Here is a 19,675-nt window from a genome sequence, read left to right as displayed (position 1 = left end):
GACAAGTGAAGGAAAACAACGAAAATGGACTTGCTTAAAAACAATCTGCCGAAATATAACCCTTAGCCAGGGTGATACGCAGCTAATAAATAACCAAGCAGTCATCATCCCATGACCCTCTCACTAAAGGAGAAGATATGGCCTAAAAGAAAGATTCTAAGTGACTGCTTACGCGTCAAGGCCAACATCCATTATGATTGGTCAGTGCCCGTGTTGTACTGGTTGTTAAATCTTTTGAATACGCCTCTGCCCATTAAGACACCTCTTTCGTTTTTTAAAAAAAAAAAATCAATCTCATACTTTTACTCTTTTAATGTATTGAAAAAGTATAAATGTTCAGCTAATAAATAAAGCAATTAGAAAGGGGTGGTTGTGGACTTCTCAGACAAGCCAGACCTCTCCTTAGCTGCAATGCAGGGGAGAGAGCCTCGCTGGTGTACCCTTGTAGAAACTGGTCGTGTAGACCCCTGGGGAAGATGGCAGAGGCTGCAGACATGGGCTGTTGAAATCCAGACAACTACCTGAGCAATGTGCTCACAGTTCTGTGCTCAGGGAACACCTATCTGAGCTCAGACAAACCCATTCAGCATCAGTTCTTAGAATCCCTTCCCTTTGCACGTTCAGCACAATAGCTCGACTTCTGTTGCTCCCTTGGTGACCAATCATCTCATTTGCCAGGACAGTCTCAGCTTAATTAGTAATAACATCCATTCTTGGTCTCAAAAGTATCCCGTTGAGGATGAAAATTGTATACTCACCCTACTTTTTCCTGAGTGCAAAATAAGAGAGAGGACCCCTGCCTCTCAGGGTTTAGAGAAAAGTAATCATTGCTGGCACATTCAAGCTCTTTGAGGAAACAACAGAAACCCTTGATCTGGTATGCTGACCTTGAGAATGTATAGAATTTCGTGAGGTGATTTTCTGCTTAGCCTCCTTCAGGATCATAGATACATTAAACGGTTGGGGTGGAGAAGAGAAATTGATGAGCATAGAAGCTGCGTGCCTGCGGCTCTTTACCCACCGCTGGTAACAACAGTCCTTCCCTATACCTACCTCATATTGAAATGACTCTGAAAGCCATGAGCAAATAAAATGCAAATATGTACTTTACTTTTAATCTTTTATTATTTTCTGAACCTTCCCCCGCCCCCGGCCCCTGCAATATGCTCATGGTAAAAAATTAGAACATAGATAAAAAATTTTAAAGATCTTTAAAGTCATTCATAATTCACATTCTATAAGATAACTGACCTAGACTCTTAAAAAAAAAACCCAAAAAAACAAAACAAGCAACGTCATGACAAAAATAAGAGGAGTGATCATCCTAGATTTTAATAGTTTAACAAAAACATGACAATCATACGTAATGTGTAACTATTAGAGCATGGATGGAAACAAGAAAAATAACATCTAGAAAGACATTTTGCAGAGCTTTGTGGCAATTTGAATATGGTCTGAGAGCTGATGGTGAAATTATTGTTTTCTTAGGTGTGATGATAGAATTGTAACTATTAGAGCATGGAAACAAGAAAAATAACATCTAGAAAGACATTTTGCAGAGCTTTGTGGCAATTTGAACATGGCCTGAGAGCTGATGGTGAAATTATTGTTAGTTTTCTTAGGTGTGATGATAGAATTGTAAAAATATAGGAGATTGCCCTTATTTTTAATATATGCATACTAAAAAATTAGATTCGCACACACAAAGAAATAAAGCAAATATAGAAAAATGTTATCTAGTGATGAATCTGGTTAAGATCTATACCAGTGTTCATTATACTATTTATTTAAACTTTTGTATTTGACAATTTTCAAAATAAAGTATTGGGAAGAAATCCACCCAAGTAGAAACCAACATTAACATCATATCATTATATTTACATACATCAAAAATATATGTTTCAAATAAAAATGGGGAAAAGTAATCATTGCTGGCACATTCAGGCTCTTTGAGGATGAAGAAAGAATGTATCAGAAGCCCTTGATCTGGTATGCTGACCTTGAGAATATAGAGAATTTCATGTAATTTTGTAACCTCTTTTTATATGTGTGTTTATAGGTGCATGTAGCATTTTCTTTTCAAATCGAACATTTTTTTCAAATAAGTTTTAGAAAAATACATGGAAAAAAAGAAATAATACAAAACCTCTCTGGTTATCTTAATCAGTCGTCATTATAAAAATCAATAGTACTGCGTTGACCAAGGTAGCTAGTTACAATAAGAACCCAAGAGTCTGACTGTTATGGTCACCTCTGTTGTCTGGGTCAGGTGGCCCCCATCCTCCAGGCAGTGGCTCAGGGTACCAGCACCTTTCATTGTGTGACATTTTCATCTGCCAGTTCATCTGCCAGTTTTTCCAGCCATGTTGTCAGAGAGATGAGTAGAACCAAAGTATACCTTAGATGAACAGGCCGGAAGTGGCCTATGTCACTTTCTTATACAGTTCATGGGCAGAACATGAGTGTGTGAATCCAACTTAATTATAAGACTGGGAAGTGTAATTTTCCTCTACATCCAGGGGGAAAAAAAGAGCAATGGTGAATATCTAGCCAGACTGTACAATTAACAATGAAACAATAGTCTTCATGTGTGACATAACACAAATTTCTCTTCTTTCGAATATCAACCACGGACAATCGAATGGTCATACTCATTTCATGAGAGCGTGTCCTCATTAATTTGGCCATGAATCCCTTTAATGTATATATGCATGCGTGTTTTCACTTCTTCTTCATGCCCCAATTCCATGTCCCTCCTCCCAATGTAGAAATTATTATGATGCATTAACTGTACTTCTTTAAATTCATGTTTTTGCAAAATAAATGAGGTTGTTTGATTTACCCATATTTTAACTTACATATTATTTAAATGTTATTATTTCATTCTTTTCCTTTTGTACACCGCTGCTATGGTTTTGATACTTTTAGTTCATTTTTCCCTTTGCTGCACAGTGCTTCACAGTGGAGATTCGTTATGATGCTCTTAATCCACTTTTTGGTGATGAACGACAAAATTGTCACCAAAACGTCTGCCCCTCTAGATAGCACTACATTGAACAACTTCATATGTGACTTTTCCCCGTGAGAATGTACAGGAAGTATCTTTATATATAGCCGTTTTTGTTTTGACTGACCAGGCTTTCCAAAAACGGTCACTCCATCATTTCATTAATCATAGCATTTCTTTATGTAGATTCTATTCCATTTTAAAGCGAAATACAAATTTAGAAAGAAGGCATATGTTACATAACTACTCAGAATAGAAAAGATTTCACAGCCATATTATAATGTAGATATTCTGTAAGAGTGGGAAAAATTGCAGAGCATTTGCCGAATCCCACTGTTTGTTCCCTGGTATCACTGGCCGTATAGAATCGGCACAGGCCATTTTATCCAAGTTGCCTAGAGAAAGAGCCTCTTTCTCAAAAACCTGTGAAGCATGGAATTCTCTTCCCTCTCTTTTTTAACCTTCTCCTTCTCTGTTTCTTCATGCTTATCTCATCTGATCCTTTCCTCTGAGAACCTTCTCTAAGTTCCTCTGATTGGATTGTGGCTCCCTCGGACCCTATCCAAGGGAAGAACATTGTCCAAGACCATAAAGCCAGACTCACCAGAGAGGGCCTCTTATGCCACCCATCAGCATCACTGATGTATTGTTCCATGAATACTCCTCCCATATCAGTTTATCCATGGCCTTCATGGTCCTAGATTCCCAAGGGTAGATGTAGACCCTATGTCAGTCAGCTCAGGCCACCATCACAAAATACCATATATTGATGACTTAAGCAACAGAATCTTATTTTCTCAAGTTCTAGAGGTTGGGAAGTCCAAGATCAAAGTGCAGCGTGATTTCGTTCCTGGTGAGAGCTCTCTCTTCCTGGTTTAAAGATAGCTGCCTTCTTGCTGTATCTTCATATGGTAGGGAGAGGGACAGCAATCTTTCTGGTGTCTCTTCGTAGAAGGGCCCTAGTTCCGTCACGAGGGCCCCACCTCACGACCTCATCAAGTCCTAGTAACCTCTTAAAAGCCCCATCTTCAAGAACATTTCATTGGGTATTAAGACTACAATATAGGAATTTGGGGGAACACAATTCAATCCATAGCAGATCCCTTGTGTTCTAGATACTATACAGTATCTACTATGTTAAATGCATATGTTAGTATGAGGGACATTTGTGATACGTTAAAATTTCCAATATAGTACTCTCTCCTCATCCACAGTGGACACATTCGAAGATCCTAGTGGATGCCTGAAACTGTGGATAGCACCAAACCCTGAATATACCGTGGTTTTTTTTTTTTTCTATACATACATACCTATGATAAAGTTTAAGTTATAAATTAGGCAAAGTAAGAGATTAATGATAACTAATAAAATAGAACAATTATGACAATATATTGGAATAAAATTATGTGAATGTGGCATTATTAAATAAAATAAGGGTCACTTGAACCCAAGCATTGCAATGCCATGACCATCAACCTGATAACTAAGCCGGATATTAAGCGACTAAATTGAGTCTACAGCGTGGCTACACAAGACAAAGGGTGATTCACAGCCCAGTCGGGATGGAGTGGGATAGTGAGAGATTTCATCACGCTGCTCAGAGCGACAAGCAGTTTCAAACTTATGAGTTGTTTATTTCTGGAATCCATTTAATATTTTTGAACTGCAGTTGACTGTGGATAACTGAAACCATGCCAAGTAAAACCATGGATGAAGGGGGACCACTGTCTTGCAGGCTGTCTTATATGGTTTCAACTGGTCTCAGAGATCTACTGGTAACAGACTGGAGAAGAAACTGTTACACTCAGTATCTATTTACAAACAGCAGAGTTGCTCCCGAGATCTATTGTTGATTCTTTAAGATTTCAAGTACAAAGTTTCACTTATTAAAACAACTCCTAAATTTCAAAGTGTGCCCTTTTTTTTCATAGTTTTTTTACAACAGGTTGTTAATATTCCCATATCTAACCTGTTCCTGTTTCTCAGGTTTGGGAGGAGGCTAATTCTAAGATGGTGTTTCCTCCAGCTCGCCATTGCTGAAACCTGTCTGATCTTTGCTCCCAATCTCCTCATTTACTGCTTACTACGCTTCTTGGCTGGCTTTTCTACCCCGAGCATCCTGTCCAATAATTCTTTGCTTAGTAAGTAACGACTTTGGATCTTTGACATTTTCCAACTCCACATTTTGACTTTGAAATTCCAACTTTCTTTGAAGTCAAAGTCCTGTTTGTGTTTTCTTTCAGTTATAGAATGGACAATACCCCAATTCCAAGCCATGGGTATGACAATGACAATATGTGCTGCTTCTGTGGGACCGATAATTCTGGGAGGACTGGCTTTTGTCATTCAAGACTGGCACATCCTTCAGCTGGTGTTTTCTACACCATTATTTGTCCTTTTTTTTGCCTCAAGGTATAAGATGTCTTTCTTCCTCTGTCTTTGAGGATCCTGGGATGCAAGGTACATGGAACAAGGACACAGATTCTGTTTGGTCCGTAGTCAACACTGAGCAAATGCTCTACTAATCTGTACCATATGTACAATTTAAGAAGCAGAACAGGTATCAAGGACACTCAGCTAAATTTGAATTTCAGATAAACAAGTTTTCTTTTTTTTGTATAATATCGCAAATATTGCATGGTGCACAGTTACCCTAAAAATTATTTGTTGTTTATATAAAATTCCTATTTATCTGAGAGTTCTGTATTTTTGTTTACTAACCTAATAAAATACAGAGTGTCTCATTAAAGTAAAACTTCAAATAAACAACAAATACTTTTTAGTGTAAGTATGTCTAAAATATTGCATGGGACATAATTATATTCAAGAGTTACTCATATTCACTGTTTAACTGAATTCAGATTTAACTAGGAACACTATTTTTATTTGCTAAAAGTGGTATTATCCCCTCGAATAAGAGGGGGGCCAATATGACTCCTTTATATTCCCAGCAGTGAAGGTTTACTTACTGCATGGATCAGTCAATCTCACGGTTTCCTAGTTATGGGACAAGAGAACATAAATTTACATTTCCTGGTATGACAAAACAAGAGATAGGTATTAGATGGGAGGGGGGAGGCATTTCAGAACAAAGGGTGTGTGGGAAATGAGCAAATGAGAGTTGGTTGCACCTCTGTCGTCTTCTTTGACCAGATGGCTGGCAGAGTCTGCTCGGTGGCTGATTATCACCAACAAACCTGAAGAGGGCTTAAAGGAACTGAGAAGAGCTGCACGCAGGAATGGAGTCAAGAATGCTGGAGACACCCTAACCATGGAGGTGAACAGGAAAGAGAGTTGGTTATGGGATGCAGGGAAGACATGACCTGACATATACGCTAGTTGGTATCCATAAGATGAGTAAAGGGTGGGAAGAGAGGCCTTCTTACCTACCTTCTCAATGGCCATCGACATTGAATTAACCTTAAGAGAGAATATGCTGTTCTGAAAGGATTGGTCACAGCTATTTTACTCAAGAAAGACAGATATCACTTAGTATTTGTAATCGGAAAGATCGTATAGAGTTCCCTTAGCAAAAATGTCCTCAAGATTCATCTATGTTTTAGCAAATGGCAGGATTTCCTTCTTTTTTATGGTTGAATAATATCCTCTTGTATGTATATACCACATTTTCTTTTCCTTTTTTTAAATATGGCCTTTATTATGTTGAGATATGTTCCCTCTATTCCCATTTTGCTGAGAGGTTTTATCATAAATGGATGCGGATTTTGTCAAATGCTTTTTCTGCATCTATTGCTATGATCATATGATTTTTATACTTCATTCTGTTTATGTGGTGTATCGTGTTAATTGTTTTGTGGATATGAACCAACCTTGCATTCCAGGAACAAATCCCACTTTATTATGATGTATCTTTTTCATATATTGCTGAATTCGGTTTGCTAATATTTTGTTGAGGGTTTTTGCATCTACGTTCATCAGATCTATAGGCCCATATTTTTTTTTTTGCAATGTCTTTATCTGGTTTTGGAATCAGTGTAGTGTATAATGGCCTCATGAAATGAGCTTGAGAGGCTTCCCTCCTCTTGAAGTTTTTGGAACAGTTTAAGAAGGATAGATGTTAATTCTTCTTTGAACATTTGATAAAATTTACCTGTGAAGCCATCAGGTCCAGGACTTTTGTTTGTTGGAAGTTTTTTGATTACTGATTTGATTTCGTTAGTAGTAATCGGTCTGCTAAGATTTTCTGTTTCTTCTTGATTTAGTTTTGGAAGATTGCATGTTTCTAGGAATTTATCCATTTCTTCCAGATTGTCCAGTTCATTGATATATAACTATTCATAGTATTTTCTTACAATTCTTTGTATTTCTGTGATGTCATTTGTCCTGTCTCCTCTTTCATTTCTGATTTTATATATTTGGGTCCTCTCTTTTTTTCTTGGTGAATCTGGTTAAAGATTTATCAGTTTTGTTTATCTTTTCAAAGAACCAGCTCTTGGTTTCATAGATCTTTTGTATTGGTTTTCTAGACGATGTTTTGTTTATTTCCATTCTCATCTTTATTGTTTCCTCACTTTGGGCTTCGTTTGCTGTTCTTTTTCTAGTTCTTTTAGGTGTAAGTTTAGATTGTTTATTTGAGACTTTTTTTCTTGTTTCTTGAGGGAGGCCTGTATTACTATGAATTTCCCTCTTAGGGCTGCTTTTGCTGTGTCTCGTAGATTTTGGGTTGTTGTTTTCATTTGCATTTGTCTCAAGATACCTTTTTTTTCTTCTTTAATATAATTGTTAACCCACTTACTGTTTAGTAGCATGTTATTTAGTCTCCATGTGTTTGTATGTTTTTAAGGGTTTTTTTTTCCTTATATTGATTTCTAGTTTCTTACCATTGTGGTTGGATAAGATGCTTGATATGATTTCAGCCTTCTTAAATTTAGTGAGACTTGTTTTGTGCTCTAACTTTGAAAATGTTCCATGTGCACTTTGAGAAGAATGTATTCTGCTGTTTGGGGGTAAAATGTTCTAAAAATATCAATTAAATCCATCTAGTCCAATGTGTCATTTCAGGCCACTGTTTCTCTGTTGATTTTATGTGTGGAAGATCCATCCATTGATGTCAATGGGATATTATGACTGTATTACTGTCAAATCTCTCCCTTTATATTCATCATTATTTGTTTTATATGTTTAGGTGCTCCTATGTTAGATGCATAAATGTTTACAAGGGTTATATCCTCTTGTTAGATTGATCCCTTTATTATTATGAAATGTCCTTCTTTGCCTTTTATTATAGACTTTGCTTTAAAGTCTATTTCATGTGATATAAATATAGATACTCAAACTTTTTAAAATTTCCATTTGCATGAAATGTCTTTTTCCATCTCTTTACTTTCAGTCTGTGTGTGTCTTTTGATCTGAAGTGGGTCTCTTGTAGACAGCACATGTATGGGTCTTGTTTTCTTATGTCTTTTGATTGGAGCACTTAATCCATTTACATTTAAAGTAATTATTGATAGGTATGTAATTACTGCCATTTTATTATTCATATTTACATTCTTTTTCCTCCTCCTTCTTTTTAAAGAAGTCCCATTAACATTTTTTGTAATACTGTTTTGGTGGTGATGAACTCCTTTAGTTTTTTCTTGTCTGGGGAGCTCTTTATATCTCCTTCAGTTTTAAATGTTAGCCTTGATGGGTAGAGTATTCTTAGTTGTAGGTTCCTGCTTTTCATCACTTTAAATATTTCATGCCAATCCCTTCTGGCCTGCAAAGTTTCTGTTCAGAAACTGGCTGACAGTCTTATGGGAGCTTCCTTGTACATAACTAGCTGCCTTTCTCCTGCTGCTTTTAAGATTCTCTCTTTGTCTTTAACCTCTGACATTTTAATTATGACAAGTCTTGGTATAGGCCTGTTTGGATTCATCTTGTTTGGGACTCTCCGTGTTTCCTAGGCTTGTATGTCTATTTCCTTTGCCAGGTTAGGGAAGTCTTCCATCATTATTTCTTCAAATACATTCTCAATCCTTTGCTTTCTCTCTTATCCTTCTCTTACTCCTATGATGTGAGTGTTGTTACACTTGATGTTGAAACCCAGAGGTCCCTTAAACTAGCCTCATTTTAAAAAAACCTTCCAAAAGCATGAGTCTAATATTTTCTACTTAAGGTGATTCCACAACTGAAAGGAAATTCTTTTAAAAATTTTTTTTTAAATGATTGGGGTTACATTGGTTAATAAGATTATGTGGATTTCAAGTGTACAATTCCATCATACATCATTCAATTATTGCACTGTGTACTCACCCTCCAAAGTCAAGTCTCCTTCTTTTACCATATATTTGACTCCTATTACCCTCTTCTACCTCCTCCACACCCCCCTTTTCCTCTAGTAACCACCATATTGTTGTCTGTGTCTATGAGGGTTTTTTTTTTTGGAGGGTCTTATTTGTTTATTTGTTGCTTTCTGTTTTATATCCCACCTATGAGTGAAATCATCTGATTCTTGAATTTTTCCATTTGACTTATTTCACTTAGCATGATATTCTTAAGATCCATCCATGTTGTTGCAAATGGCAATATTTCATTTTTCTTATGTCTGAGTAGTATTCCATTGTATATACGTACCACATCTTCTTTATCCAATCATCCATTGAAGGACACTTTGGTTGCTTCTGTGACTTGGTCACCATGAATAATGCTACAGTGAATATAGAGATACATATATCTTTACGAATAAATGTTTTCAAATTTTGGGGGTAGGTACCCAGAAGAGGAATTTCTGGGTCATATGGTAGCTGTATTCTTAATATTTTGAGGAACCTCCGTACTGTTTTCCGTAGTGGCTGTACCAAATTACATTCCCACCAACTGTGTGTGAGAATTCCTTTTTCTCCACAACCTCTCCAACATGTTATTTCTTGTCTTATTGATAGTAGTGATTCTAACAGGTGTGAGGTGGTATCTCATTGTGGTTTTGATTTGCATTTCCCTAATAGCTAGTAAAGTTGAGCATCTTTTCATATATCTGTTGGCTATTTGTATGTCTTCTTGGGAGAAATGTCTGTTCAGGTCCTTTGCCCATTTTTTAATTGGATTGTTTGTTTTTTGTTGTTGCGTTGTATGAGTTCTTTATATATTTTGGATATTACACCCTTCTTGGAGGTGTCGTTTGCAAATATCTTCTCCCATTCGGTAGGTTGCCTTTTTGTTTTGTTGAAGGTTTCTTTTGCTGTACAGAAGCTTTTTAGTTTGATATAGCCCCATTCATTTCTTTTTGCTTTTACTGCCCTTGCCTTTGAGGTCAAAGTCAGAAAATTCTCTCTAAAACCAAGGTCCATAAGTTTGGTACTTCTGTTTTCTTCTGTATATTTTATCGTTTCAGGACTTATATTTAGGTCGTTGATCCATTTTGAGTTAATTTTTGTGTATGCTGACAAATAGCAATCTAGTTTCATTCTTTTGCATGTGGCTTTCCAATTTTCCCAGAGCCATTTATTAATGAGGCTTGCTTTTCTCCACTGTATGTTTTTGGCTCCTTTGTTGAAAATTATTTGCCCATATATATGTGAGTTTATTTCTGGGCTCTCAATTCTATTCCATTGGTCTGTGTGTCTGTTTTCTGCCAATACCATGCTGTTTTAATTATTGTCTTTTTGTAATATAATTTGAAGTCCGGGAGTTAAGATACCTCTGGCTCTGTTCTTTTTTCTTATGAGTGCTTTGGCTATTCAGGGTCTTTAGTGGTTCCACACAAATCTGGTGATTTTTTTGTTTGTTTGTTTTACTTCTTTAAAAAATGCCATTGGGATTTTGATGAAGATTGCATTAAATCTATATATTGCCTTGGGTAATATGGTTATTTTAACTGTGTTAATTCTTCCAATTCATGAACATGGAATATCTTTCCATTTCTTTGTGTCTTCTTCAATTTCTTTTAATAATGTCTTGTAGTTGTCACTATATAGGTCCTAAAAGGATATTCTTGATTGTGTAGGTTCTCAGTTAGGGTGGATTTTTATATCTCTGAATTCCTTTGCTCATGGAATTTTTCCAGTGGACTTCCTGTTATTGTTTTATTTGTAGAGGTGGGATGAGAATAAAATCAACATAATTAATTAATTAAGTAAGTAAGTAACTATGTATGTATGTATCTGGGGTTGCTGGGTATAATTCCATATGCCCATAGTGACCTCATGTGTGGCCTAGGAAATCTTTGTGGGAGAGGTGCTATGATTTTTCTCCACCTATCTCTCCCACTCATTTTCTATTTATTCTTCTTTTTAATGACAAAAAAAAAATGAGGTTTAGAAATATTTAATTATGTTCCTCAAGATATATACACCTAGAACATTGTAGAGTCATTAAGTAAATCATTCTACACCAAGACCTCTTCAGATTTCATCCCAATTTAATTCTAGGCATCTCATTCACGGGGGCACAACATGCCAAGATTTTCCTCAAAGAGACTGAGTGGAAAACCAAAACAAAGACACTCAGGAAATGTTCTTTTTTTCTGAGACAAACAGTTTTTCTGTGAAGGACAGCTTGCTGAGACCCAAGCTCGGTTCCCAGGTCTTTCATGCCCATCTAGCATAAATGGAGCTGTGGACCATTAATCCAAGAAACTGCATTAGATTTCCTTCCTGATCTGAATATCTAACATGCACATTCTTTCCGAGGCCTTGCAGCTCTCTTGAATCTCATGTTCAATTATGTCCTTACTGTCCAATTTCCCCAAGACTTCATTAACCCCTAATCCACCTTTCATACTACTTTTATATCTGTCAATACATCTTTGTTTTAATCATGATTCATTGTTTTTTTTCTTTAAAATTTTTTTTTAAAAATGTAATTAGAGTCGACATACATTACATTAGTTTCAGGTGTACAACATAGTGATTAGGCATTTATAGAGCTTATGAAGTGATCACCCTGATAAATCTAGTACCAATCTGAGACCATACATATTTATCACAATATTATTGACTACATTCCCTATGCTGTGCCTTACGTCCTTGTGACTATTTTGTAACTACCAGTTTGTACTTCTTAATCCCTTCCTCTTTTTTACCCACCTCCAACCCCCCTCTCATCTGGCAACCATCAAAATGTCCTTCGTATCTATGAATATGTTTGTTTCGTTTGTTGATTTTGTTCCTTGGATTCCACATATAAGTGATATCATATGGCATTTGTCTTTCTCTGTCTGACTTACTCCACTCAGCACAATACCCTCTAGGTTTATCCATGTTGTTGCAGATGGAAAGATTTTATTTTTTCCTGGCTGAGTAAAATTCTATTGTATATATGTACCACTTCTTCTTTATCCATTCATCTGTCGATGGACACCCAGGTTGCCTCCATATCTTGGCAGTTGTAAACAATGACGTAATGTATCAATGTATCTTTACTGTCTATATTTTCCACTAAGTGTAACAGTAAGTGGTCTATATTTTCCACTCTTGGGGGCCTCACAGTGTCTACTATTTTTTGACAATGGAACAATTCCTCATTGTTGTCGTTGAAGGTTTTGAGGTCCGTCATGCAGGAGGAGCTGGAGGCAGCAAAGAGCAAACCTCCCGCATGTGACATGTTCCGCATACCCAACTTGCGGAAAAGGATCTGTCTCCTGTCCTTTGTGAGGTAGGCTTTGCGCCGTGTGTGAGACATGAATTTATTCCTTATCAAAGGGTGTAATATGTGTGCGGACATGTATGGAGATAAAACATGAGGAAGTCATAAAGATAATCGCTACGTTTAGAGGTAGTCAGAGGGTTATAAAAAAGACTGACACGGAACTAATTGTACAGTGAAGAGTGTTGTTTATCACATCACCCTACCAGGCTCATCACGGGAAACTGAGGCTGGGGACTGCCACCATGTACAGCTTTTCGCTTGAGTTTCTTCACTTGTTTACCTCCATTTTCATTGAGGTAAAATTACGAACAGTAAGGTGCATAGACGCATACAGCTCTATAAATATTTACACATGTAAATATTGCAACCATCACTCAAATCGGGATATAGAAAAAACTCTAAAACCTTAGAAGGCCGCATTATGTATCTTCAAGAACAACACCCACCACCTCCCAAAAAACTTAAGGACAATTACGACCTCCATCATCACACAATATTTTATGACAGTTCGAAAATCATTTCCACGCAAAAATATATTCTACAAAACTGACATGCTTTTATACTTTAACGTCAGCTGCCAGCTGCCTGGCGGACAGTATCTATTATTGTCATTTGCATAACCTTGGCTCCAAACCTTATGACATCTGTCTTTCATCTTTGTTCACCACAGATTTGCAAACTGTATGTCCTTTTATGGCCTGACTCTCCACCTCCAGCACCTGGGGACCAATGTCTTCCTGTTCCAGATTCTCTTTGGCATCGTCACCCTCCCGGCCAATTATATTGCACTCTTGGCACTGAATCACCTGGGCCGTCGCATAAGCCAGATCCTCTTCATGCTCCTGGTGGGAATCTTCTTTCTGACCATCCCATCTGTGCCTCAAGGTGAAGAAAGAGCGCAGGTCGAAGAAAGGAAATCTCTCCCCTCCCCCGCCCCCCGCCCCGCCATTCCCCATGGAATGTACTCACACCTTCTGAGGTTAAAAGGAGAAACGGCATGTGGTTCTAAGGATTTCCCCAAAACCAGTCTGAGGATTTTGCCATTGAGTGGCCAGGAGAGAGTCAGAGATCAGTAAACGTTGATTTGGGCATATGGTTGTCTTTATCATAGCTGAGAAATACCCGTTAATAGGTGTCATTTATTCCTGACCGTTTCTCTAAGACAGCCAAAGATCACCTGCCCTTTGGCCAGTCACACTTGTAAATCACAATATTGTGCCCATTATATATAATCGTGTCTCACGTGAGGACACAGTACTGTCATTTCTTCCGCTGGGCTCTCTTATTAATACAGTGTTAATTTCGATTTACTCCCTGATTTCACTTAACTCCTTATATTAGTTCACCATAACTGCAATTCTGGTTTAGGGAAGTCTTCTTGACTTCACGGAAATAAAAATCTCTTGTCTTCAAGCAGGGAAGTGTACAACGGGAGCAAGGCATGAGGCAGCGAAAGCCCCTCTTAGAATCAGCTTTACTAAATTAAATGATCAGATGTAATGACTAGGGGAACCAAGGCAGCCGGCACGTTTCACCTGACCCCGGCATAGTGACGTATCACACAGGATCCCAGATTGTGGGCTTCCGTCTCACCTTGAACGTCGGCAATGATGAAAGTTCTCTGCCTTCCAACAGAGCTCACTTCAATGTAACAATTTCATGAGATTTTTTTTTTTAATTGGGTAGAAAAAGGACTCTCTGAAACTTCCTTTCAGAGGTTTCCAAAGTTTAAGTATTTCTTTTCTTTAATACGGGTCCATATTCTTGAATCTTCAAATATTATTTTAGATCAAGCTACTCTCCAGCTTATCCATCAACATGAGACGCATTCTTGTATTACTCTCTATGGCAGTACCAGTCCTATGTCAATATTGTAGATGCACCCAGGTTTTCAACTCTTCGAGGACATCGATGAGTCTTACATCCCTCAGTGATTGCTCGTATGACAGTGCTATGTTATTCATGAAAGAGGAGACACCGGACAGAATACATAAAAGCAAATTCTTGCTGGATTCACGTTCTCCTCTCTGTCTTTGGCAAATTCCTGATACGTAGGGAGAGTCGATTCAATAACTCATTCTTTTGGTTCTCTCTGTAAGCCGTTCTATTTGGATAAGTCCTATTTCTCAGCTATCGGTCTCTGCGTATGCTGTGCCTCTCTGTGCTTTCTCTATGATGTATTTAGCATGTGCAAACATCTTCGATGGTGCCTTTTTCACTAATCGTCCGGGGGTGGTGAGTCCATCAGCACAGATGTCCTGAGTCTTGCTGGTCTTCCTCTCCAGACATGCAGACCCTGCGTTTGGTTCTGTCAACGCTGGGAGTAGGATTTTCTTCTGCCGCTCTCTTGTGTTCTTTCACCCACGGAAATGAACTGATGCCCACCGTGATCAGGTACGCCACCTCACTGAGGCGCTATGGGGATCAAAACGGACCTTTCCCAGCTAATTAACACTCATCGTGTTAAGAAAGGCTGACGAGTTATCAAAAGCAATCAATGACAATAACAACAACAATTTGTAGGCAAAGTTTATTTACAGTTGACTTTTGTCAGGCGCTGGGTTAAGTCCGTTAATGTATCATCTCGCATATTCTACCAAACCACCAAAGGGTAGATGCTGTGGGTAAGAACATATTTCAAATAATGAAAATATGTCTTAATGCACTTGTGTACAAGGGAACAAAAATTTGTAAGCAAATAAGAGAGCATATTTGAAAAGTTAGAGCACGTCATATTTAAACACTGCTGTGGTATCTCCCACAATGAAAGCAAAATAATAAATCGCGAATTACATGTGTGGATTTTTACCAAGTTATTTTTCTTACTGTTGTTTCCACTCCAAGGGCAACGGCCTCGGGGATCATCGGGATTATTGGTAATACTGGAGCAGCCCTGACCCCGCTCTTGATGATCCTAACGGTATATTCTCCTCACCTGCCCTGGATCGTCTTCGCCGTCTTCTCCATCCTGGCCAGCCTTGTTATCATCCTCCTTCCTGAAACCAGGAACCGGCCTCTGCCTGACTCCCTCCAGGATGTGGAAAATAAGTAAGTATAAACTTCCTGGCTGTCCCTTAGAGGAGCTATGTGCTCTAGGTCTGGGATGAAGAAGACAAAACATGAGTGAAACTACTGTCCCCTAGGCAGGCTTAGACCTAGACAATCTCTGTGTGGTCAGAGCCTTTGCTTTAGTTACAGCCTCATCCCTCCCCACGGTGGCCTCAGATTTGCCCAACGCTCCTAGGTCACACAGACCAGCTCTGTCCAGTGTGCATTAGCAGGTTTCATGGTGAAGAGGCCAAAACTAGGTGACCTAGTGTGACATACACACCCCTGAAGGTATTTCACAAACATGTACGGATCCAAACACCAGATTCTCATCCCTCAGACCCTGGCAGCCCTCAACCCAGTCTCTGGGCTGGTCCATGTGGGTCTGTGGACAGTCCTGGTCACTGAAGAATTTGAGGGAGGTCAGGGAGATCCTCTCCCACAGAGGACAATGTATCTCAGAGGGAGGAGTCTTGTTCTGTGGCCTTTGAGATTCATACCATCTAGTTTTCGCTAGGAATGGAAGTGAAAGAGGAAAAGGAGTGGTCATCATTTGTGTTTTAAACGATCAAGAATTGGTTTAAAGTTTTGCATACTTTCCTCGCCTTTTCCAAATCCATTTGGCCAGTGCCTTGGTGGTGAGAGTTGAAACTATCAAAGCTGCCTTGCTGGATCCTGCTCTGGGAGCTTGGTCCTTCTTTTCAGAAGATTTACTCACACCCTCAGGCAGGGGTCCTTGTTTCTACCTCAGTTTGTTGGCAAAGGATGCTCTAAAGAATGTGGGACATTTACGCTTATTTGATGTCTTTTTATTTTGCTGTTTGTTCATTTTTTTTATTTGTATTTTTAATAGGAAAAAAGGCTCAAGAAAAGCAGAGCAGGAAGATATTTCCATAAAAGTGACACAGTTTTAAGGAATTCCAAGAACTAACTGCTGATTTCAGGGCAAAATAAAGAAAAATCCTGAGATAATTCCTAGATACTGAAAAAAAATTGTAAAATAAATAAAGAAAAATATACAATGGAGAAAATGGATTCTTGTTTACAATCGTGGAACAAAATTACTAAATATAAAATACCTACGATTAATCATGATAAGAAATGTGAAGAAAACCATAATATTTTAGAAAGACTTAGAATATTTGTATAATCGTAGATAACTAGCCTGTTTCTGGATAGGAAGGTTGGATAGTACCAAAAATAACCAATTCTTCCCTCAATTAATTAGTAGAATAATTGAGGAAGTAATTACAGGTAAAAACCACATACTTTTGGGAGAATTTGGAAAAGTTACAAAGGTATTTACAAATTAAGAATAAATGAAGTGATTCGAAAAAGAAGGATCGTGGAGGGAGAAGGCTAATGCATGTTATTACTATTTTGACTATGGCAACTGGAATCAGTTCTAGCCCACAGAAATTATTACAGTTGCAATAGTCAAAACAGTAATAACAGATACATTTACATGTCACAGGAAGTCCAGAAACAAACCAGAGTAGATGTAATACTTAATATGTACTTCTGGCATCATAAATTAATGGGTGAAATAAAGAATTATGCAACAAATAGCATAATCAGCTATTTAAAAATAAATGGCTAATAATGTGACTTCATACCCTATACCAAAAAATATTCTACTTTGATAGAAAGTTAAATGGAAAAAAATAAACCATACTTTTCAATAGAAAACTTGGCGATGAAATCTTGGGATAAAAGTGGTTCTCAATGGTAAAGCCATTTAGAGACATTTAGAGACAGGTAGATTTGAATAATATTCATTTAGAGCCTCTGTTGGGCAAAACCTTAACAATTTATTGGAGAAAACTAGAAAAATATTCACCAAAATGCTGAAAGCAGTTAATTTTTAGTGGCAGACTTTTAAGTGATTGATACTTTCTTCTTTATAAGTTTCTGTACTCAAAATTTAAATAAGGAATATGTAAAATTCCAAAATTGTGTAAGAGGCCATAAATGAAAGGGGAAATGACAAAATAAATAGTTTCAAAATGTATTTCTAGTATGTGGAATTCTTATAAATATCTACCTGTTTTGACCTCTAGCTTAGTGTAACTGACTAAAGCCTGACTTACTGTAGACCCACAGAGTCCATACTCACAAAATGATTATTTCCCCATTCCCTGCATGTATAATGGATGGAATATACTTAGAGGTTTGCAGAACCCTCACATTGGTTCCTTGGCCTGTGGGGTAAGAGCTTGCAGAGTGGAAAAGCCCAAGTGCAAACTGGAAAACAACTGTTACCTCCCTCCCAAGATAATAATCAGAAATCACAGTGTGTTCTCGGTGGATAGCAGAGGTTATTGCACCCTTAGAGACCTATAGCACACAGGGGTTGTCCTTTCCATCGAGTTTCCCTTTGAGTTATTTGTAGGGCTAGACTTAATTCCATTCAGGTCTGTGCCCGCAAACAATGGAGCGATCTCGGAGAATGACAGTGGACTACCACAAATAGAACCAGAAGTTAGACCCAATTAGAGCTCCTCGCCACAATGGGTGGTATCTTCGCCCGATCAAAGGCTCTCTGGTGGACCTTCAAGGCGTCTCAAAGGCATGAGCGGTCATTCTCTAGAGCAGCAAGATCTGAAGCCCAAAAGGAAGCCAAAGAAGACAATGTGATTTCAAGTATAACTTAAAGTGAAACTTCAAGGTGAAGGGCGCAAGAACAAAGGCTCTGAATAGCAAGGAGTGGAGCTGGAAAACCAGCTCCTTTTTGCAGAGGCAAATCCTGGTGGTGAGCTCCGGGTCAAGCAACATCAGGCACTGACTGTAAAGGGTAGTTCGTGACACTCCCGAGCAATGCTAAGAAAGCCAACAAATAATTATATTAAAGTCAGTGGAAAATGTAAAAACGAAAGCACCAGTAAGCAAAAAAGAAACACAAGGACTCAGAAAATTATTGCAGAGGAAAAGAAGAAATCATCAGGCATTTCTGAAAACTAGATATCTTCGTTGCTTCCATTAAGTGATCCTTTGGCTTATGCCAGAAGACTCTGTATTTAATGCAAAGAGAAAGAACATAATTTAAAATAATATGTGGAATGCTAAGACTATATCATTAAAAATGAATCTAAAAGGCCTGGGGTATTTAGGAGTGTTACATGTTGTATTTTTTTATGCGGAACAATATAATATTTTAAAGTAATAACTGATACATTTTATGTTTTCTCCAGCCTCAAATACACACAATTTTTCAGACAATAAATTATGGAGTCTGGTATACATTATTTCACTAGTGTCTCACACACACACACACACACACACACACACACACACACACACACACCCCTTCATTTAATTTCTTCACTGATTTGCTCAGCATGGACCCAGCTTATATTTGGTATCTTGGCGAGCATTCAGAGTGTCCTTTTTTTTTTAAAAAAAAAAGTGCCTCAGTCTTGTTTTTATGATCATTCTATCTAAAGGCTTTCTTTTCAGGTCAAGTAGCTCAAAATGAATTGTTTAACCTAGACAAGAGTCATCATGTCATAGGAGGGAACTCGTCGAGGTGAAGCAGGCAAATTTTTACTTTGAGTTCAAAACTCTTTGAGTATAAGAAAGATTTAGGAAGACATCTTATTTAGCAAGTCCTGACCTCCATGCCATCCTCTCAATTCCAAGACGAACTAGAGATTTTCTGAACTGGGGAAGGAGTATCTGAAACAACAAGGACATGGGAGTTGATAAAACTTTGGTCAGGGTATGTGCCTATCACCCCACATGGATAGAATGCACACTCCCACTCAGGAGGAAAACAAGGGGATAAGGAGTTATTCATATAGAGAACTCGAAGACAATAATAAAACACACTTAAAGTCAGTTTCCATTATCGCCACACGTCAGTGATTTTAAATAAGTGACCAAAATCCTCCTGTACCCACCCCCCAAATATTTTATTGGGCTACATTCTAAACAACTGATGTGACTATTGTTAAGTTTTAATAATGTATCTGTAGGCGTCAAACTAGTGCATTTTGATTACTGTCACATTGGTTGGGAGAACTCCCAGTTGTA

The 19,675-nt window shown here is 37.9% G+C and overlaps 1 protein-coding gene across 1 annotated transcript in view; it reads left to right on the top strand.

The window, feature by feature from the left end:
* Positions 1 to 16,557, top strand: part of LOC102885494 (solute carrier family 22 member 9) — a 22,426-nt gene extending 5,869 nt beyond the window's left edge. Inside the window, exons 3-10 of the mRNA XM_006911184.1 lie at positions 4,994 to 5,148; positions 5,251 to 5,419; positions 6,161 to 6,284; positions 12,486 to 12,601; positions 13,266 to 13,480; positions 14,881 to 14,989; positions 15,440 to 15,643; positions 16,497 to 16,557. Coding sequence (XP_006911246.1) covers positions 4,994 to 5,148; positions 5,251 to 5,419; positions 6,161 to 6,284; positions 12,486 to 12,601; positions 13,266 to 13,480; positions 14,881 to 14,989; positions 15,440 to 15,643; positions 16,497 to 16,557 — 1,153 coding nt within the window. The remainder of the gene's footprint in view (positions 1 to 4,993; positions 5,149 to 5,250; positions 5,420 to 6,160; positions 6,285 to 12,485; positions 12,602 to 13,265; positions 13,481 to 14,880; positions 14,990 to 15,439; positions 15,644 to 16,496) is intronic.
* Positions 16,558 to 19,675: the final 3,118 nt, after the last annotated feature.

This window comes from Pteropus alecto, unplaced genomic scaffold (genome assembly GCF_000325575.1).
Source record: "Pteropus alecto unplaced genomic scaffold, ASM32557v1 scaffold43, whole genome shotgun sequence".
Classification (NCBI taxonomy): domain Eukaryota; kingdom Metazoa; phylum Chordata; class Mammalia; order Chiroptera; family Pteropodidae; genus Pteropus; species Pteropus alecto.
The sequence above is the reverse complement of the archived record's forward strand: the minus strand, read 5'-3'. Positions and strand labels throughout refer to the sequence as shown.